A 22,946-nucleotide genomic window follows, 5' to 3' on the forward strand; every position below is an offset into this window, starting at 1 on the left:
CTTTATCAATTTTAACATTTTATCTTTCACATATTTTTGAACATTACAAACACAGTTGAAGTGCCTTGTGTATCCCTCCCCAATCCCTGCCCTTCTCTTCCTTCCCAGAGGGAACCACTATCCAAAAGTTGTTGTTATTCCCATGTAAATTTTTTAATACCATGAATTCATATGTATGTAACCATAAACACTTTATAGTATTGTTTTGCGTTCAGTTTTTTCTCTGTAAACGTTTAATAAGAACCCACCATATGCTAGGCACAATTCTAGATGCTGGGATAGAGCACAGAACAAATACATGCCCTCACCAAGCTTATGTTTGTAATGTTTTCAAATTTTATGTAAATGGTATCACACTATATAAAGCTCATTCTACATTTTTTTCTTTTCTACCTCAACTTTAAATTTCTGAGATGTGTGTCAGATGCTGATGCTTTTAGTTCATTTATCTTAACTGATGTATAGTATTTCATTGTATGAGTACACCAGAATTTATTTATCTATTAATATTTCCTCTTGATAGACATTTGTTTCCAACTTCTCTCTATTACAAACAATGCTATAATGAACCTTCTTCATATACCTCCGTGTCCACATATGCATTAATTTCTTTCTTCTTCTTTATTCTTTAAGAGACAGGGTCTTGCTCTGTCACCCAGACTGGACTGCAGTGGTGCAATCATGGCTCCCTGCAGCCTCAAACTCCTGGGCTCAAGCATTCCTCCTAAGCTTTCTAAGTAGCTGGGACTATAGGCACGTGCAACTACACCTGGCTAATTTTTAAATTTTTTGTAGAGACGGAGTCTCACTGTGTTGCCTAGGCTGGTCTTGAACTCCTGCCCTCCAGTGATTGTCCCACCTCAGCCTCCCAAAATGCTGGGATTACAGGTATGAGCCACCATGCCCAGCCTGCATTAATTATTAAAAAAAAATTAATCTTCAGCTTTACCATATATTGCTCAACTGCTCTTCAAAATAATGTTAAAAATTTATACTTCATCAGTAATATCTAAGAGTGCCTATTTCTCAACATTTCGCTGCCGAGAGAAATACCAAGTATTTTTCTGCCAATACTTGGTATTTACTGTTATTTTTATTTGCACTTCCATAATAAATGATAAGCTTGAACATCTTTCTGTAGTTATTCTTCATTGTAGTTTTTTGTTTTTTTTTTTATTTATTAATTTTTTTGACATGGAGTCTTGCTCTTGTTGCCCAGGCTGGAATGCAGTGGCACAATCTCGGCTCACCGCAACCTCCGCCTCCCGGGTTCAAGTGATTCTCCTGTCTCAGCCTCCCGAGTAGCTGGGATTACAGGCATGCACCACCATGCCCGGCTAATTTTTGTATTTTTAGTAGAGACAGGGTTTCTCCATGTTGGTCAGGCTGGTCTCGAACTCCTTACCTCAGGTGATCCACCCAAAAGTGCGGGAATTACAGGCATGAGCCACCGTGCCCGGCCTGTTCATTGTAGTTTATCTTAGGTGATTCTCTGCCTCTTTTGCTAAAGGGCTATTATCTTATATACTAATACTTTTCTGGTTATGTGCATTGAAAATACCTTCTCCCACCAACTATAGCCTATCTTCTCACATTATTGTGATGCATTTGGTTACAATGAAGTTTAAAATTTTTATGCAGTTGAACTGATCAATCCTTAATGATTTATGCTTTTTGTATCTAAAAAAAATCCTTTCTTACACTTAGAACACAACTATATTCTATACTTTCTCCTAAAACTTTAAAGCTTTGCTTTCATAATTAGATCTTTAATCTAACTGGAAGTTATTTTCACTTATGGTGTGAAGTAGAGATCTAATTTTATTCTATTTTTTCATATATATAGCCAAACCTCTCTTTTCCATTTCCACCCCCCACTGATTCATAATGCCCATTATGAATATACATATACAACATTTTTATAGATACACAGGTCTGTTTCTGGGATATTCCATTGTCACTTAATCTACTCCTGTTTTAAGACTACATACTATAGGCATGCACCACCATGCCTCGCGCTTGCTGTTCTATATAAGTTTTAAAATCAAGTTTTATGAAAAACTCTGTTGGTATGTTAACTAAAACTACACTGGATTTATGGAATAATTTGGGGAGAATCAACTTCTTTATGATGCTGACTTTTTGCCTCCAGAGAAGATTTGAATTTGTTTTCCTTTTTTTTTCTTTTTTCTGAGAGGGGGTCTTGCTATTTTGCTCAGGCTGTCCATGAACTCCTGGGCTCAGCCTTGGCCTCCCAAGTACCTGGAACTACAGGTGTGTGCCACTGCACCTGGCAGACTTATATTTGTTTTTACAGATACATGACAGTGCTTCCAACCTGCATCCAATTGAAAATTGTTGGCTGGAGATTTTGAACTATATGGTAGTGTGAATTTGGGTCCCACACATGCATGAGTGCTGGATTGTGGTTAGATATTCACAGAGGAGGGCCAGGCACAGTGGCTCATGCCTGTAATTTCAGCACTTAGGGAGGCCGAGGTGGGAGGATCGCTTGAGGTCAGCAGCGTCAGACCAGCCTGGGCAACATAGCAAGACCCTGTCTCTACAAAAAGAAATTTTTTTTAATAGCCAGGGGTGGTGCCACACACCTATAGTCCCAGCTACTCGGGAGGTTGAAATGGGAAAATCCCTTGAGCTATGCAGTGAGCTATGATCATGCCACTGAACTCCAGCCTGGGCAACAGAGTGGGACTCTGTCTCCAAAATAGAGAGAGACTTTCTCTAAAATAAAATAAAATAAGATATTCAGCTCCTTCTGTCCCCAATGCCACAGCCTAGATGAACAGGGTGGTTTATCTCTAGATCACCTTTTTGCTGAAAGTAAGCACTTTTGGGGTCCCAGCCTTATGCAGAGTCACTTTCTACTAAATTCCTCACCTTAAACTGGTTCTAGAATTATCTCTCTTGTTCCCTTTACTTCTCATACTTGTCAAAACAGAAGCTCAAGGTCACCAGCACTTGGCAGAAGCCTCCAGGGTAAAAGCCAACTGAACACCTGTTTACTTCTTTGCATTCCTGATTCCATTTCATTTTTGGCCCATGGATTCCTGTCTTTCTTATCAGCTCAACTACATATTAGAAATATATATATATATATATTACATTTTATCCAGCATTTGTTTTTAATTAGAAACATTGTTCAGGATATTTTTTGTTCTTAAAAACATATTTGTTTAATGTAAATACATTAACTCTACCACCACTTTGATAACTCTGTTTTGCATCTTTTCTTTTTGTTTTTGTTTTCTACCTGCTTGTTTGCTTGCTTGTTTTTGAGACCCCCAGATGCAGAAGGTGGAGTTAATCATACTTTTATCCTATTGTAGCATATTTTCATCACCAATCTGTGCGAGGTTCCCAGGTCACTTTGTTGTCTAAGCATTTGTTTCCATTTATCCCCACCTCCAACTTTCATTTCCTCCCCTACCCATTTACGCAAGGATTTTGTTCTGATCACATGTAGTTGCTTCTTATGTTGGTGTTCTTACAAAATAGGTATTGTGGTGGCCGGGCACAGTGGCTCACCTCTGTAATCCCAGCACTTTGGGAGACCAAGGCAGGTGGATCACCTGAGGTTGGGAGTTCGAGACCACCCTGATTAACATGGAGAAACCCTGTCTCTACTAAAAAATACAAAATTAGCCAGGCGTGGTGGCACAGGTCTGTAATCCCAGCTACTTGGGAGGCTGAGGCAGGAGAATCGCTTGAACCTGGAAGGCAGAGGTTGTGGTGAGCCGAGATCGCGCCATTGCACTCCAGCCTGGGCAACAAGAGCAAAACTCCATCTCAAAAAAAAAAAAAAAAGTATTGTGGTATTTGGGTGTATGTTTTATTTGCATAAATGATAGTGTATTACATATTCTACTTCTTACTATTTTTTCTCTCTAAAAAACTGCTAGGTTCTGAAATCTCATACGTGTGGCACAGGCATATCTAATCTGGGTTCCCATTGCCGAACATCACCCTGGCGTCATCTGCCACATTTCACCTGTGCATTCTCTCATTGATGGTGGGCACTCAGTTGGCTCCAGTGCTCTCCCACATACATACACCACACCAAACAACCTCAAACCTGTGGGCTCTTGTGGATCCTATGAGAATGTCTCTGGACTATATACTAAGCAGCATAACTGCTGGGTCATAGCGTTAGTAGCCCTAGATCCTTCCAGAAAGGCTATAGCTTCCACACCCCATCAGCCATCAAGATACAGAACCCATCTATGCCAACATTTGGCTTATCCAGCTTTTAAATTTTTGCAGTCCAGTAGATGTAAAGTGCCATTTTGTTCTAATTCTCATTTGTGTGATTACTAATAACTTTAAGCTTCTCTTTACATGCATAATAGCTGTAGGGGTTTCCTTTTTATCAATTGTTTGTCCATATCCTTTGCCCATTTTTCTCCTGGGGTTGCCCTCCTGATTTTTATTTGCAGGAGTCCCTTGTATATTCTGGGCATTAATCCCCTGTCAGCTTTTAACATTGAAATACCTTTTCTCATTTGTTCAGCTATGCGTTAACTCTGTTCATATTGCCTTTTTTTTTTTAAAGAAATATACCACTTTTTTAAACTTTTTTTTTTTTTTTTTTAAGATGGAGTCTCGCTCTGTCGCTCAGGCTGGTGTGCAGTGACGCGATCTCGGCTCACTACAGCCGCCACCTCCTGGGTTCCAGCGATTCTCCTGCCTCAGCCTCCCGGGTAGCTGGGATTACAGGCACGCGCCACCGAGCCTGGCTATTTTTTTGTTTTTGTTTTTGTTTTTTTGTATTTTTAGTAGAGACGGGGTTTCACTATGTTGGCCAGGCTGGTCTCAAACTCCTGACTTCAGGTGATCTGCCTGCCTCCGCCTCCCAAAGTGCTAGGATTACAGGCGTGAGCCACTGTGCCCAGCCACTTTTTTAAATTTTTAAGTTCAGGGGTACATGTGTAGGTTTGTTATATAGCTAAACTTGTGTCATAGAGGTTTGCTGTACAGATTATTTTGTCACTCAGGTATTAAGCCTAGTACTCATTAGTTATTTAACCTGATCCTCTCCCTCTTCCCACCCTCCACTCTCTGGAAGGCCCCAGCGTCTGTTGCTCCCCTCTATGTGTCCATGTGTTCTCATCATCTAGCTCCCACTTCTAAGTGAGAACATGCAGTATTTGGTTTTCTGTGCCTGCATTAGTTTGCTAAAGATAATGGCCTCCAGTTTTACCCATGTTCCTGCAAAGGACATGATCTCATTCTTTTTTATGGCTGCATAGTATTCCATGGTGTATATGTACTATGTTTTCCTTATCCAGTCTGCAATTAATAGGCATTTAGGTTGATTCCATGTTTTTGCTATTGTGAATAGTGCTGCAATGAACATATGCATGCATGTGTCTTTATTCCTTTGGGTATATACCCTGTAATGGGACTGCTGGGTCGAATGGTAGTTGTTTTTAGGTCTTTGAGGAATCAACACACTATTTTCCACAATGGCTGAACTAATTTACACTCTCACCAACAGTGTATAAGTGTTCCTTTTTCTCCGTAACCTCACCAGCATCTGTATTTTTTTGACTTTTTAATAACAGCCATTTGTTCAGGATATTTTAAAATCTTCTACTGCCTAATTTTTATCTGCTAGATTTATCAGTTTTGGACACACCTGTATTAAAATATCTCACTACAATTGTAGACTTCTAATTCTTTATAATTCTGTTTTTGCTTTGTGTATTTTAAGGCTATATTTAAGGTGCATTCAAGTTCATAATTATTATATCTTCTTGGTAGACTTTTCCTTTTATTAATGTGTACTGTTTCATTTTATCTTTATTAAAGCCCTTGGTCTTTCATCTGTCTGATATTGATAATTTCTATCAGTTTTCTTTTCCCATTTCTCAGTGGTTTAATTTTTGGCATTGCTAAACATCTATTGATAGAGCAACAGATAAATAATTTCGCTTTTTATTCAAATTGTTGACTCTTAACAAAGAAAATTAATCTATATTTACTTTGAACTACTCATATATTTGGAACTCTTTCTACTCATTTTCTATATTCTATTTATCATCCTTTTTCTTCATTTAAATTTTTTTTTTTTTACTTTTTTAAACTATCCTGTCTTTTACTGAACTGATTAAGTTTTCAATATTCTCTTTTGCCCTTCTGCTGCTTTGAGAGCTATAATGGTTTGTATTTCCATTATTTTAGTTAAATCTTTTCAGTTTTTTCATCACATATATTTAATTATACATTTTGCCAGAAGAGTCTGAATTACTTAATATTTTTATCTTCCTCTTGAACATGAAGAGGGCCTTAACATATTATACCTTTCCACTTAACAAAACTCCCCCGTGCATACAATCTATTTGTTGTTACTATCTAGAACCACACTGTCCAATTTGGTAATGTAGCCATTACCTACATCTGCTTTTGAGTCATTGATAGGCAGGCAGTCAGAATTAAGATGTGCTCTAATGACTGGGCCCAGTGCCTGATGCCTGTAATCCCAGCACATTGGGAGGCTGAAGCAGGTAGATCATTTGAGGTCAGGAGTTCGAGACCAGCCTGGCCAACGTGGTGAAACCCCATCTCTACTAAAAATATAAAAATTAGCTGAGTGTGGTGGCACATGCCTGTAATCCCAGCTACTCAGGAGGCTGAGGCACAAGAATTGTTTCAGTCCAGGAGACAGAGGTTGCAGTGAGCTGAGATCACGCCACTGCACTCCAGCCTGGGCAACATAGTGAGACTCTGTCTCAAAAAAAAAAAAAAAAAAAAAAGATGTGCTCTAAGTATAAAATACAAACTGGATTTTGAAGACTTAGGATGAAAAAAATGAAAGTAAAATATCTCAATAATTTTTATATTGATTACATGTTGAAATGATAATATTTTGGACATACTGGGTTAAATAAATTATTAAAAATTAATTTTACCTCTTTTTTCTTTTTTAATGTGACTACTATAAAATTAAAAATTACATGTGATTAGCATTACATTTTTATTGGATAGTGCTAATTTAGAGTTTTAGTTTTTATTTTGTTTTACATGTACCCCCCCAAAAAAACTCCTAAATTCTTTTCTCTTAATAACAGTTAACATTTTACCTAATTACAATTCTTTAGTCTGGATTAACAGTTTCCCTGGACATAACATGGTATTGAACATTATTTTACCTTCATATTGAAGATATTAATATTACTCCATTTTCTCCTGATATCAACTATTGCTAATGAGAAACCTGTTTCTGTAATTATTGTACTTCTGTAGGTAATCTGGCTTCTAACTTTGGTGGCGTCTAAGATTTTCTCTTGACTTTTGGTATTCTAGAGTTTCACCACAACCTGTCTAGATGCAGATTTATCTTTATTTAAACTGCAAACACTATAAAGTTCACTTTTGATTTGATGTCTCAGGCCCTTCAGCGCTAAAAATTCTCAGCCATTGTTATCTTCAAAAATTTAGTTTTCTACCAATATTTTTCTATAACTATACACTGTAATCTCTCAATCCTGTCTTTCAACTACTTTTTCATATTTTAACCTTTTTTATGTGTTCTGTGTGAATTTTAAGTGCTATATTCTAACTCATTAATTCATTTATCAATAGTGTAAAAGGTAAAGTTTATCCCATCTATTGAGTTTTTTATATACCAACTACATAATTTCTTTTTCTTTCTTTTTATAAAGATAGAGTCTTGCTCAGTCACCTAGGCTGAGAGCAGTGGTGCAATCATAGCTCACTGCAGCCTTGAACTCCTGGGCTCAAGTGATCCTCCTGCCTCAGCCTCTCAAGCTGCTGGGATTACAGGTGCAAGACACCAAGCCCAGCTTGACTTTTTTTAATTTTATTTTTCCGTAAGTTACTGGAATACAGGTGGTATTTGGTTACATGAGTAAGTTCTTTAGTGGGGATTTGTGAGACCCTGGTGCACCCATCACCCAAGCAGTATACACTGCACCATATTTGTTGTCTTTTATCCTTTGCCCAACCTCCCACTCTTCCCCTCAAGTCCCCAAAGTCTATTGTATCATTCTTATGCCTTTATGTCCTCATAGCTTAGGTCCCACATATCAGTGGGAACCTATGATGTTTGGTTTTCTATTCCTGAGTTACTTCACTTAAAATAATAGTCTCCAATCTCATCCAGGTCATTGCAAATGCTGTTAATTCATTCCTTTTTATGGCTGAGTAATATTCCATCATATATATATATATCACAGTTTCTTTATCCACTCATTGATTAATGGGCATTTGGGTTGGTTCCACGATTTGGCTATTGTGAATTGTGCTGCTATAAACATGTGTGTGCAAGTATCTTTTTCAAATAATGACATCTTTTCCTCTGGGTACATACCCAGTAGTGGAATTGCTGGATCAAATGGTAGTTCTACTTTTAGTTCTTTAAGGAGTCTCCACACTGTTTTCCATAGCGGCTGTACTAGTTTACATTCCCACCAGCAGTGTAGAAGTGTTCCTGATCACCACATCCACGCGAGCATCTACTGTTTTTTGATTTTTTGATTATGGCCATTCTTACAGGAGTAAGGCAGCATCGCATTATGGTTTTGATTTGCATTTCCCTGATCATTAGTGATGTTCAGCATTTTTTCATATGTTTGTTGGTCATATGAAGAATTATTCTTCTGAGAATTATCTATTCATTTCCTTAGCCCACTTTTTTAATGGGATTGATTGTTGTTTTTTTTTTTTACTGATTTGAGTTTGTTGTAGATTCTGGATATTAGTCCTTTGTCAGATGTATAGATTGTGAAGATTTTCTCCCACTCTGTGGGTTGTCTGTTTATTCTGCCGACTGTTCCTTTCGCCATGCCAAATCTCTTTAGTTTAATTAGGTCCCAGCTATTTATCTTTATCTTTATTGCAATTGCTTTTGGGGTTTTGTTCATGAAATCCTTGCCTAAGCCAATGTCTAGAAGGGTTTTTTCATTATAGTTTCAGGTCTTAGGTTTAAGTCCTTAATCCATCTTGAGCTGATTTTTGTATAAAGTGAGAGATGAGAATCCAGTTACATTCTCCTACATGTGGCTAGCCAATTATCCTAGCACCATTTGTTGAAAAGGGTGTCCTTTCCCCACTTTATGTTTTTGTTTGCTTTGTCCAAGATCAGTTGGCTGTAAGTATTTGGATTTATTTCTGGGCAGCTTGACATTTTTAATTTCTAAGAGTTCTAGCTAGTTCTTTACTACATTGACTTCTTCTTGTTAAATCTCTTTTGTTTCAGTTTTTAAGCTCTCTTTAATTGGAGTGTATCCCTTAATTTATTTCTCTGAGCATCCTTAAAAGTTAAAGTTAAAAGTAAAAGTTAAAGGCTTAAAAGTTTCTCCCAATCATTGGAATACCATGCAGCTATTAAAAAGAATAATGTAATCCCATGGGTATTAATATCAAATGATCTCTAAACATGTTATTAAGTGAAAAAGGCAAGGTAAATAATATGTGTAAATGCTACCATTTATATAAAAATGTACATATGTGTGAGTGTGTATATATATATATATGTTTGTATATGCAACAATTATCTTAGAAAGGATAGCAAGAAATGGGTAACAGTGGTTGCCTTTGGGGAGGGAAACTGGGTGGCTAGGTGAAAGAGGTGGAGATAGACTTACTTTTCACTGTTTACCCTTTTTGTACCTTTGAATTTTGTACTACGTGCATCTATTACTAGTCAAAAATAAATACATAATTTATTTTTTAAAATAAAGTCTTTGTTGAACTGCTCCATAAAATTAATTTCATCCAGAGAAATGAATGTTTTGGTGGCTGATTTTGTTATATTAATATTATATGTCTTTATAAATTTTAGAATTTGGGTTATAGGTTTCTTTTGAGTAGAAAAGGTTTTTAATTTCTCTCTCTCCTCCTATTTAATGGTTTCAGAGTTGCTCCCACTTGGCCATCTGGGCCCCCAGTCCACAACTAGGCCTTATAATGACATTTTGGGGCTCCATTTTAATCATGATATTGGAAATATCATACATACACATTCAGTTACTGACTCAGCAAGTGGCTTCATTCAATAGCTATTGATGAGGCTGTGTTTTTATCAGCTAAAACTTATAGTCTCGGGTAGTGAATAGCTCTTTTCTCTTTTCAGCCTTTCATAAATAAGACAGATATTTTAACCAAACCCCAGACTTCATGTAGTGATTCTGGCTCTGGTTCCTGCCTCGCATGAAACACTTAAGCACTTCTTAATCCTTTTACCTGACAGGAGCTGTCAGGTAAACTACTAGCTGTCAGTGCTAGACTGAAAGCCAGCTGGTCTGTGGTTTCAGCCCTGTTTAAAACTTTGTGTCCATGTTTCATTTCTGGCCCACAAAGATGTTTATGTTGTTTCAGAACCCGGCTATATTTTTTGTGCTATTTAATTTATTGTTCTATGTGTTTGGGGCATAGGAGTTACATCAAAACACCCAGTATGTTACGTTGACTAGTAATTTACCTATTTCTTTTTTTAGAAAATTAAAAGTAATAATTATAAAAGTAATATAATCTCATTACATAGAAAAAATAGAAAATTACTCATAATCCATCCATTTTAACTACTGTTAGAATTTTAAAATATTTCCTTTTAATCTTTTTCTTCTGTATCATCTCCTATTTGTATAATTCTTATCACAATTTTGCCCTGTATTATGCGAAGCATTTGTCTATGTTGCTATGTAGTCTCTATGACCATCATTTTAATGACTGAATATTAATCACCAAACTACTCAATTATAATTCACTTCCCACATTATTGAAAATTAAGGAGCTTCCAATGATGCTACAAAGAAATTGTCTGTGCATGTACTTTTTCCTCTTAACAGTCTGTATTTCTGCAGAGAGTGGTGGGGTGGAAGTGAGAGGTGCTAAGCAATGGGACTGCCATCATTCTACACAAATCATTAGCACAAAGGCATTACAGGACTAGCATAATACATGGCTGAGGTTCATAATGATGACCCTAATATATGAAAAGGTAAAATTATATAGAAGTTAGAAATGTATTTCAGAAACATTCCAATCCAACATAGCTAAGAGTAAGTTTTGTAATTAAAGGATTAGTTTTATAAGGGATTAGATTCACAATTCACAATGTGGATCATCTAGCAGTGCTGGATAAGGCATTAAACATTTTCATTTTCACTAACTTCCAAACCAGAACATTTTGGGCCACACTGATAAAGTTCACTTTTTCACTATAATACTAACCTGATATTATTTACACAGTCTTCATGAGCTTCAGAAAGTGTTTTTATGTGCTTTGAAGATATAGGGTCAAAAAGCAGAACTTCAGTTTGTTCACAAGCAACTGTCAGCACTGACCTGAAAGCAAATGACACATTTATCTTGTTTAGTTTTCTAGCATTCACTGGTTATTGATGTTCACTTATTTATAATTACACAAGCTATAGGTAAATAACTTTTTTTTGCCCATGTTAGTAGCAAATGTTTAAAAGATTGATACTATCTGTGGTTGGCAAGAGTAGTAGGAAATGGTACTCTCATACATTATCGTGGAGTATAATCTGGTACAGCTTATGTTTGGACAGCACCTCTAAAGTATCAGAATTTAAAATGGGCATATGTTTTGACTCAGCAATTTTTTCTGGGAATTTAATCTAGAGAACTAATTACTTACAAATACAAAGAGACATATAAAGATATGCTTCATTGTAAAAAGGAGAAATTCAAAGTATCTTAAATGTACATGACAGAGGGAGTGATTGATTATACAAGCCATAGTACACAATACTTTGAAATACTGTAGAGAAGTTAAAAAGGGGTAGCTTTATATGAATATGAAAGAACTCCAAAACATATTTTTAAATAAAAAAGGTGGTTGCCAAAAAAATGTACATTGATGAGACAACTTAGGGGAAATTCATATACAACCAAATTATATATTTCTTCATCACTGTCAATAAAATGTACTGGAAAATATCTGGCATATAACCTATCAGAGCAGTTAAACATAGTCAAACTTATCAGTCTTTTCCTTCATGGTTTTTTAGGTTTGTCTCTTGTTTCAGGCCTTCCCCACTGCAAAGTTATATTTTTATAAACCTTTTACAAACCTTGTTTTGATTTGTGAAAATCTATTGTATTTTATTTATTTTGATTAAGTGTAAGTTTTTTGTGGGCCCTGCTCTTTCAGATTCATTTCATTTCTAGCAAAAGAAATCCTGAGTATTTTATACAACTAAGATGAACGTACATAAGATAGAATAAATAGCCAAAAACTTTTCTATTCAGAACAAACTTTTTAGGTAAAGTGGGAGATTAAAAAACAATCATTAAGTTGAAATCTTGGCTGGGTGCGGTGGCCCACGCCTGTGATCCCAGTACTTTGGGAGACCGAGGTGGGTGGATCACAAGGTCAGGAGTTCGAGACCAGCCTGGCCAACATAGTGAAACCCTGTCTCTACTAAAAATTCAAAAAATGTTAGCCAGGTGTGGTGGTGGGGGCCTGTAGTCCCAGCTACTTGGGAGGCTGAGACAGGAGAATCGCTTGAACCCAGGAGGCAGAGGTTGCAGTGAGCCAAGATCACGCTACTGCACTCCAGCCTGAGTGACAGAGGAAGACTGTGTCTCAAAAAAAAAAAAAGTTGAAATCTTTTCTATATTTACTAATCATGGACTTGTCTGCATAAACCCTTTTTTAAGACATTTGGACTTCAAAGTTTAATAATATCTGAAATTTTTTATGCTAGTCATTGGGAGTAAAAATATTCAAATTAATATTTGTAATTTTTGAAGACATATAAATAGCTATTTCTTTTTGTAAGTCAGAAGAACCCTGAAATGAACTTTTTTCCCTTTTGTGCATAAGTAGTGAATCAATGATTCTGGGAGACTTTTTTTTTTTGGTGGAGATGGGATCACACTATGTTGCTCAAGCTGGTCTCAAATTCCTGGCCTCAAGTGATCCTCCCACATCAGCCTCCCAAAACTCTGGGATTACAGGCATGAACCACCAGTCCCAGACTCTGGGAGATTCTTTTTTTCTGAGACGAAGTCTCGCTCTGTCACCCAGGCTGAAGTGCAGTGGCGCGACCTCAGTTCACTGCAACCTCCGCCTCCCTGGTTCAAGTGAGTCTCCTGCCTCAGCCTCCAGAGTAACTGGGATTACAGGTACCCGCCACCACACCCCACTAATTTTTGTATTTTTAATGGAGACAGGGTTTCACCGTGTTGCCCTGGCTGGTCTCAAACCTCAAGTGATCCTCCTGCCTCAGCCTCCCAAATTGCTGGGATTATAGGTGTGAGCCACCACACAAAGCCAGCCTCTGGGAGATTCTTAATCTTGAACATTGTATAAAAGGGATCTATAAAACTGTTAGTTATTACTTTGTTTGAATCAAATTATAGTATATTTTTGTACATGGTATGATATAAAAGATACATATTTGTTTAAAAGATACATATTGCTTTGTTTATTGCTGGTACACAATTTGTCCCAATATCAAGGCTGATCTTATTTACATTGGTTTATAATGCCATCTTCACTACATACAAGTTTTGTTCTTTGACTGTATATTGGTATTCTATGCAACATCACACTATCTTAATTTCTAGAAGGCTTATGATATATTTGCTATGTGGCAAAGCAAGACTCCCTCATTTGCTTTACAAACACTTTTTCTTGGCTAATACTATGCTTTCTCTTCAAGTAAATTTTATATATACCATGTCATATATACCATGTCAGGTTCTGTTAAAAAATTTTGTTGAAATTTTATTGAAATGCACTGACTTTACAGATTACTTAGGTAGAATTTATATGATACAATATTGATTTACTTCATACAGTAATATGCACATTTTCCCACACATTAAAGATTTTCTTAGAGTATCTGAATAAATCTTGGATCTTTGACCATCCTTATACAATTAGAATCAACATATCAATTTATGTATACACACACACACACACACACACACACACACCCCAGGTGCAGATGTTAATTGAGATTATATTAAATCTATTAATACCAAAAGGTTGTGTTGTTTTTTTTTGAGACAGAGTTTTGCTTTTGTTGCCCAAACTGGAGTGCAATGGCACAATCTCAGCTCACTGCAACCTCTGCCTCCTGGGTTCAAACGATTTTCCTGCCTCAGCCTCCCAAGTAGCTGGGATTACAGGCATGTGCCACCATGCCCAGCTAACTTTTTGTATTTTTAGTAGAAACGGGGTTTCACCATGTTAGCCAGGCTGGTCTCTAACTCCTTACCTCAGGTGACCCACCCACCTCGGCCTCCCAAAGTGCTGGGATTACAGGCGTGAGCCATCGCGCGTGGCCCGAAAAGTTGTAATGGAACTGCTATCTTTACAATATGGAATCTTCCAATCCATTAACGTAATCTATCTCCATTTATTTAAATCTTCTGTAATTCTCTCAACAAAATTGTATAGTTTCCTCCATATGGCCCATGCCTACCTTCTGTTGAACTTATTCCTGGGCACTTGATTTTTTTTTTATATTTGAATAAATGTTCTTTTACAATTTTTGCTTATGCTGGACACAGTGGCTTATTCTTGTTATCCCAGAATTTTGGGAGACCAAGGAGGAAAGATTACTTGAGCTCAGGAGTTTGAGACCAGCCTGTGCAACACAGTGAGACCTTGTCTCTACAAAAAATTTAAAAATTAGCCAGGTATGATGGTGCACACCTGTAGTCCCAGCTATTTGGGTGGCTGAGGTGGGAGGATCAGCTGAGTCAGGGAGGTTGAGGCTGTAGTGAGCTATGATCATGCCACTGCACTCCAGCCTAGCTGACCAAGACCCTGTCTCAAAAAAAATTTTTTTGGCTTTGCTTATTGCTGGTATACAGAAATGTAACTGATTTTTTAATATTGATTATTTATCAATCAATCTTACTATTCTATTATTTGGGGTTTTTGGTTGATAATAATACCATCTAAAAATAATTGTTTTGTTCTTCCTATTTTTTTTTTTTTTATTGGAGACAGAGTTTTGCGCTTGTTGCCCAGGCTGGGGTGCAATGGCGTGATCTCAGCTCACTGCAACCTCCACCTCCCGGGTTCAAGTGACTCTCCTGCCGCAGCCTCCTGGGTAGCTGGGACTGCAGGCGTGTGCCATGATGCCCAGCTAATTTTTGTATTATTAGTAGAGACAGGGTTTCCCCATGTTGGCCAGGCTAGTCTCGAACTGCTGACCTCAGGTGATCCACCTGCCTCGGCCTCCCAAAGTGCTGGGATTACAGGCGTGAGCCACCATGCCCAGACTGTTCTTCTTTTTAAAAACCTGTTTCCTTCTCTTTTTGGTTGTTATACTGACTAGGACTTTCAGAACAATGTTGAATAGAAGTGTTAATAGCAGGCACTCATCTTGTTCCTGATCTTCAAGAATATATTCAACATTTCATCATTAAGTACAATGTTTGCTGTAGGTTTTTTGGGCAGATTCCTACTATTAGATTAAGGAAAGTTCTGTTTCAATTTTGCTAAGCTTTCTTTTCATCAATATATGTCAAACTGTGTAAGAGATTTTTCAGCATTTATTGAGATATTCCTATATTTTTCCTTTAATATATTAATGTAGTTATTTACATTAATTTACTTTCTAATTTCAAATCAGTCTTTTATTTTTACCTCATTGCTAGATTCGGTTGGCTAATATTTTGTTTATGATTTTTCTATCTTTATTCTTCAGTGAAATTGCATGGTAATTTTGCTTTCTTTTGCTATTCATGTCAGATTTTGGTATAAAGTATATGCTAACATAATAGAATGAATTAAGACTGGCCCTTGTTATTTTATACACTGGAATAGTTTATGTAAATTGGGATTCTTTATTTCTTGTAAATTTGGTAGTGCTCGTCTATAAAACCATCTAGACCTAACTACTGATGCAGTATTATTGGTTATGATACTACTTTCTAATCTTTTACTAATGTCAGTTTTGGTAATTTCTAGGAATTAGCCTATTTCATTGAACTTTAGAATTTTATTGGCATGAAGTTGTTCACAATATCTTCTGTTTCTATTTTTAAACTTTAAAGGCCAGATACAGTGGCTCTCACCTATAATTCCAGCACTTTGGGTGGCTGAGGCAGGAGGATCACTTGAGCCCAGGAGTTTGAGACCAGCCTGGCAACACAGCAAGACCCTGCCTCTTAAAAAAAAAATTGAAGGCCGGGCGTGGTGGCTCACGCCTGTAACCCCAGCACTTTAGGAGGCCGAGGCAGGCGGATCACAAGGTCAGGAGTTTGAGACCAGGCTGGCCAACATGGTGAAACCCATCTCTACTAAAAATACAAAAAAAAAAAAAAAAAAGCCGGCATGGTGACACATGCCTGTAATTCCAGCTACTTGGGAGGCTGAGGCAGGAGAATCGCTTGAACCCAGGAGGCAGAGGTTGCAGTAACCTGAGATCGTGCCATTGCACTCCAGCCTGGGTGACAGAGTGAGACTCCATCTCAACAACAACAACAACAAAATATATATAGTGACAAATAGTTTCAAAGTGGTTCAATTGCACTCTGATCTCTATTCCTTCTTTTTACCTTCTTTGGGTATAATTTGTTGTTCTGTTTCAAAGTTCTTGAGATGGATGCTTACTTAGCTTATTGACAATTCAGCCTTTCTTCTTTTCTAATATCTGCATTTAGGGATCTAAGATTTTCCTCTATACATGGCTTTAGCTGCAATTGCACAAATTTTGATAGTGTTTTCATCATTCAGTTTCAAATATTTTATAATTTATACTGTGATTTCTTCTTTGACTCACAAGTTATTTAAAAGAGCATTTCCAAAAATAAAGAGATTTTCTAGTTATTTATTTCCTGAACTTTCATTGAAAAACAAACTGCTTAATCTCAATGCTTGGAAATTGTATGAATTTGTTTTTTGTGTTGTCTGATATTAACATAACACACCAACTTTCATTTAGCTAATGCTAGCAGTAGTATGCCTTGACATCCTTTTACTTTAAAACTTTGTGTATCCTTACATTTCAGGTATGTCTTCTGTAAGCAGTTTTTAAAAATCTGATCTGACAATCATTGTCTCAGTCAAATTACATTTAATGTAACTACTAGCAATCTTTGAGTTAAAATCTGTCACCAGAGAATTTACTTTCCATTTGTCCTGTCTGTTCTATGTCCCTTTTCAGTTGCTTTAAACATTTTTTTGGCTAGGCACATTAGCCCATGCCTGTAATCCTAGTGTTTTAGGAGTCCAAGGCAGGAGGATAGCTTGTGGCCAGGAGTTGGAGATCAGCCTGGACAACACGTGGAGACCCTATCTCTATAAAAAAATAAAATGGCCAGGCATAGTGGCTTATGGCTGCAGTCCTAGCTGCCCAGGAGACAGGTAGGAGGATTGCTTGAGCCCAGGAGTTGGAGGTTGCCATGAGCTGTGACAGCACCAATGAACTCCAGCCTGGGCAACAGTGCAAGACCCCATCTCTAAGAATATATATATATATATATTTGCTATTGATATCTCCCCATACGCTATTTAGTATGTTAAATATATTCTTTTACTCTTCTTTTAGCGAATGCCTAAAGAGCTAACATCATGCGTCAACTTTTTAAAGTGAAGTACATCATTATTACTTCCTGGATGATGCAAGAACCTTAGCTCACTTCAACTTCCTTTATCCCATCCTAATATGTAATTTTTTAGATATAATTATATATAAATTTAATGCTCTACTAAAATTTTTCATGTTTTATACCATTCCCAGCCTGGACAACAAACTGAGACCCTTGTCTCTACAAAAAATAAAAAAATTAGCCAGCCATGCTGGCGTGTGCCTGTGGTCCCAGCTACACAAAAGGCAGAGGCAAGAGGATTACTTGAGCCCAGGAAGTCAAGGCTGCAGTGAGCAGTGTTCATGCCACTGCACTCCAGCTTGGATGACAGAGAGAGACTCTGTCTAAAAAAAAGAAAAAAAAGTTAACATTCATTTTGATTTACACGCATATTTATTTTTGTTCTTTTCATTCTTTCCCGTACCTCTGATCTTCCACCTTTTTCCTTCCTCCTAAAGAATAATTTTGTTACCTGTTTCTGTGTAGATCTGATAGTGGCAAATTCTCTCAATATTTGTCTGGAAATATCTTTGTCTCTTGACTTCCATTGTTTCTGCAGTGAACTTAGCTCTCTTTTTGAGCCTCCTTTGAAAGTAATCTATCTCTTTCCTCTAGCTGCTTTTAAGATTTTCTTTGTCTTTGTGCATGTATGTTTTATTTTAGTTTTAGCAGCTTTACTCTTGTAGCTAAGTGTGGCTTTATATTTCTTTCTTTTTTTCTTCTTTTTTTTGTTGTTTGTTTTTGAAGAAGTTGGTAGCGATTTTTGTTTTTGTTTTTAAAGCAGTTGGAAGGTTTTTTTTTTGTTTTTGAAGCAGTTGTTTCAGAAGGTTTGGAGTGTGGTGGCGCTGGAATGCAATGGCGCAATCTCAGCTCACTGCAGCCTTGACCTCCCAGATTCAAGTGATCCTCCTTCTTCAGCCTCCTGAGTAGCTGGGACCACAGGCGCATGCCACCACACCCGGCTAATTTTTTTTGTAGAGTCAGGGTTTTTCCATGTTGGCCGGGCTGGTCTCAAACTCCTGAGCTCAAGAGATCCAACTACCTCAGCCTCCATAAGTGCTGGGATTACAGGGGTGCGCCACTATGCCTGGCCTGCTTTTTTTGTCTTTCTCTTGCTTGAGATGTATAGCCTTTCTTGAATCTACAATGTCTTTTGTGAATTTTTAAAATTGTCATCCATTATCTGTTCAAATACTGATTTATCTTCATTCTCTTTAATATCTTTCTGAAACTCCATTTATATTTATAAGATCTTTTCCCTGTATCTTATGACATATCTTAATCCCTATGTCCCATTTTGGTAAATCTGAACTTTATTCTGTATATTTTTTTCTCATCTATTCTCAAGCTCACAAATCCTTCAGCTGTGTCCAGTTTGCTGTTAAATCATCCAGTGAGTTTTTATCAGTTACTGTACTTTTTAGTTCTAGGGTTTTCTTTTTTTAGCTTCTAGTTCTCTGCTAAATTTCTCCATCTTATAATTCCTTGAACATATTAAATAGTTTTAATGTCAGATCTCCTGTGGGTCTATTTCTATTGTTTGCTGATTTTCTTGGTTTTTCAGACAACGAATCTCTTTGTACTAGTGCTCGTCACTGTATACAAAAATTATAGGGATAATTTAAAGCACTGGATGATATATTATCTTTTTAAACAAATTTCTTTAGAGACAGCGTCTTGCTTGGTCACCCAGGCTGAAGTGTAGTGATGTGATTATAGCTCACTGTAACCTCAAACGCCTGGGCTTAAACAATCCTCCCACCTCAGCCTCCAGAGTAGCTAGGATGGCAGGTGCACACCACCTTGCCCAGCTAATTTTTAAATTTTTTGCAGATACGGGATTTCTCGCTATGTTGCTCAGACTGGTCTCCAACTCCTGGCCTCAATTAATCTTGCCTCCTCAGCCTCCCAAAGAACTCGGATTAAAGGTGTAAGCCACGGCACTGAGCTGCATATTTTCTTCTTCCATAGAAGATTCATCTTTAATTATGGCAAGTAAGCTAGAGTAGAGGTGCCGGCAATCTGAGGTCTTCTTAATCTACGTAGGGAATGAGATTATTTGAAGCTGGCCTCTAGTCCCCATGAGTACTGTCGATTCTGGATTCACCTTTAGTCCTAGGGTATACTGGGTGGGGGGAGGGGAGTTTCAATCCCAAACCTAAATTGCGGATCCTAAATTGCAATTCTTGTAAGCTCATCTATCCCACCCATGAGTCCATTAGAAATACCATTCAGAGGCCAGGCGCAGTGGCTCAAGCCTGTAATCCCAGCACTTTGGGAGGCCGAGGCGGACAGATCACCTGAGGTCAGGAGGTCGAGACCAGCCTGACCAACATGGAGAAAGCCCGTCTCTACTAAAAATACAAAAATTAGCTGGGCGTGGTGGCGGGCGCCTATAATTCTAGCTAATCCAGAGGCTGAGGCAGGAGAATTGCTTGAACCCGGGAGGCAGAGGTTGCAATGAGCCAAGATCACGCCATTGCGCTCCAGGCTGGGCAACAACAGTGAATGAAACTCTGTCTCAAAAAAAAAAAAAAAAAAAAAAGAAAGAAAGAAAGAAAGAAATACCATTCAGCCTCATTGCTGCTGCTGCTTTTGAGATTGACAGATGCCTCTCAGAGAAGCGAGCTCAAATGCTGGGCTCACATCACTGGCTTTCCTATTTTTTAGAACTTGACCCTGCAATTTCTTCATTTCCCTGATAATGCTCTAATCCCCTCAAACATAAGCTTTCTATATCTTACATTAAATATTTAATATTTTCTCTAGCTTTTCTGATTATTCTCAGTGGGAAGTTTGGTCCAAACCATCTACCTCTTGCATATAAAATTGTCCCCCCAACTTTTTTTTTTTTTTTTAAGATGGAGTTTCGCTCTCGTTGCCCAGGCTGGAGTGCAGTGGCGCAATCTCAGCTCACTGCAACCTCTGCCTCCCAGGTTCAAGTGATTCTCCTGTCTCAGCCTCCTGAGTGGCTGGGATTACAGGCGTTTGCCACCATGCCCAGCTACTTTTTTGTATTTTTAGTAGAGATGGGGTTTCACCATGTTAGCCAGGCTGGTCTCAAACTCCTGACCTCAGGTGATCCAGCCGCCTTGGCCTCCCAAAGTGCTGGGATTACAGGCGTGAGCCACCGCGCACGGCCGCCCCGCTCCCCTCAACCCTTTTATTTTTTTAATTTGAGACAGAGTTTCGCTGTTTTGCCCAGGCTGGAGTGAAGTGGCACAGTCTTGGCTCACTGCAACCTCCGCCCCTCGGGTTCAAGCGATTCTCCTGCCTCAGCCTCCGGAGTAGCCGGGATTATAGGCGCCCACCACCACGCCTGGCTAATTTTTGTATTTTGAGTAGAGTCAGGGCTTCGCCATGTTAGCCAGGCTGGTCTCGAACTCCTGACCTCAGGTGATCCACCCGCCTCGGCCTCCCAAAGTGCTAGGATTATAGGTGTGAGCCACCGTGCCGACCTATGTCCCCCTTTTTATTCTGAATATTATCTGTGCATTTTCTTAGTACCATGGATGTTTTTCATTTTTATAAGTGTTTTCAAAGACAAAACTTTGTCCCTATTCAGTATTTCTGATGGTTTTTAAAATTTCACTAATTTCTACCTTTTTTTTACTATATTTCCTTCTGCTCTCTTTAGATTGATTTTCCTATTATTTGCAGATAACTTTGCTATTCTCTTTCATGCGATGAATACTTAGCTCATTAATTTTCCTTATCAGTTTATTAAAGACTATAATTTTCCTACTAAGTACAGCTTTACTTGTATCCCACAAGTTTTGAGACATATGATTTCATTATCATTTCGTTCTGAACATTTCTAATTTCCATTATAATTTCCCCTTTGACCCATGAATTTATCAATTCTTTTTGAAAATGAATGAGACTTTTCTAGTTATCTTTTTTTTTTTTTTTTTTTTGAGACAGAGTCTCATTCTGTCACCCAGGCTAGAATGCAGTGGCAACCTCAAACTCTGAAGCTCAAGCAGTCCTCCTGCCTCACCTTCCTGGGTAGCTAGGACCACAGGCACATGCCACCACACCAGGCTAATTTTTAAATTTTTGTAGACAGTCTCTCTTCCTTGCCCAGGCTGGTCTTGAACTCCTGCCAGATCCTCCCACCTCAGTCTTCCAAAGTGCTGGGATTACAAGTGTGACCCACTGTGCCAGGCCTCTGGTTATCTTTTTAATTATACTTGTCTCTTGACTTCCAAAAATATAAAATATATAATATATAATATAAAAATTTAAATTTATATATTTTAAATATAAAAATATTATATAAAATATATATAATGTATTTATAATATATAAATATATATTTATAGAATATATTTATATATATTATATATATTTATATTATATATTATATATTATATAAATATATATTTTATGTAATACATATTTATATAATATATATTATATAATACATATTTTTATATATATTTTTATATAATGTATATTTAAATATATACTTTATATAATATGTATTTTTATATAAATATATTTATATATAAATTTTATATAAAAATATATATTTATAAATATAAATATATAAATATAAATATAAATATATTTTTATATTATATATTATGTATTATATATTTTATATTATATATTACATATATATTTATATTATATATCATATAAATATATTATATATGTTATATATTTATATATTATATAAATATATTATATATTTTATATGATATATAATATACTTTTACATAATATAATATATATAACATTTTTCTTGAGACAGGGTCTCATTCTGTCTCCCAGGCTGTCGCCCAGGCTGGAGTGCAGTGGCGCGATTTTGGCTCACTGCAACCTCTGCTTCCGGGGTTCAAGTGATCCTCCCACCTCAGCCTCCCGAGTAGCTGGGACTATAGGCATGAGCCCCACAACTGGCTAATTTTTGTATTTTTTGTAAGGATGGTCTGGAACTCCCAGGCTCAAGTGATCCACGTGCCTCAGCCTCCCAAAGTGTTGGGATCACAGGTATGAACCGCCATGCCAGCTAGTTATCTTTTTATTTACTTCTAGTGATCACATTGTGGTGAGAAACTGTATTCGGTATGATACCAATCTTTTGAAACTTGTGGTCTCATATGTGAAAATTTTATAAATGTTCCTTGTGTGTTTGAAAAATATAAGGATGAAGCGGCTGTTACATACAGTTAAGTGTGATATTCAAAGAGGTTAAAAATTCAGGCCAGGCACAGTGGTTCACACTTATAATCCCAGCTCTTTGGGAGGCTGAGGTGGGTGGATCACCTGAGGTCAGGAGTTCAAGACCAGCCTGACCAACATGGTGAAACCCCATCTCTACTAAAAATACAAAATTAGCCGAGCGTGGTGGTGCATGCCTGTAATCCCGGCTA

At 37.3% G+C, this 22,946-nt stretch overlaps 1 protein-coding gene across 4 annotated transcripts in view; it reads right to left on the bottom strand.

The window, feature by feature from the left end:
* The window catches only part of DCAF10 (DDB1 and CUL4 associated factor 10), a 61,391-nt gene that overhangs the window by 31,422 nt on the left and 7,023 nt on the right, over nt 1–22,946 (bottom strand). For all 4 annotated transcript variants that reach the window (XM_019033600.4, XM_031014921.2, XM_055351526.2 and 1 more), the window contains exon 2: nt 11,215–11,328. In XM_019033600.4, the coding sequence (XP_018889145.2) occupies nt 11,215–11,328 (114 nt within the window). The remainder of the gene's footprint in view (nt 1–11,214; nt 11,329–22,946) is intronic.

Source organism: Gorilla gorilla, chromosome 13 (genome assembly GCF_029281585.2).
Source record: "Gorilla gorilla gorilla isolate KB3781 chromosome 13, NHGRI_mGorGor1-v2.1_pri, whole genome shotgun sequence".
NCBI lineage: Eukaryota > Metazoa > Chordata > Mammalia > Primates > Hominidae > Gorilla > Gorilla gorilla.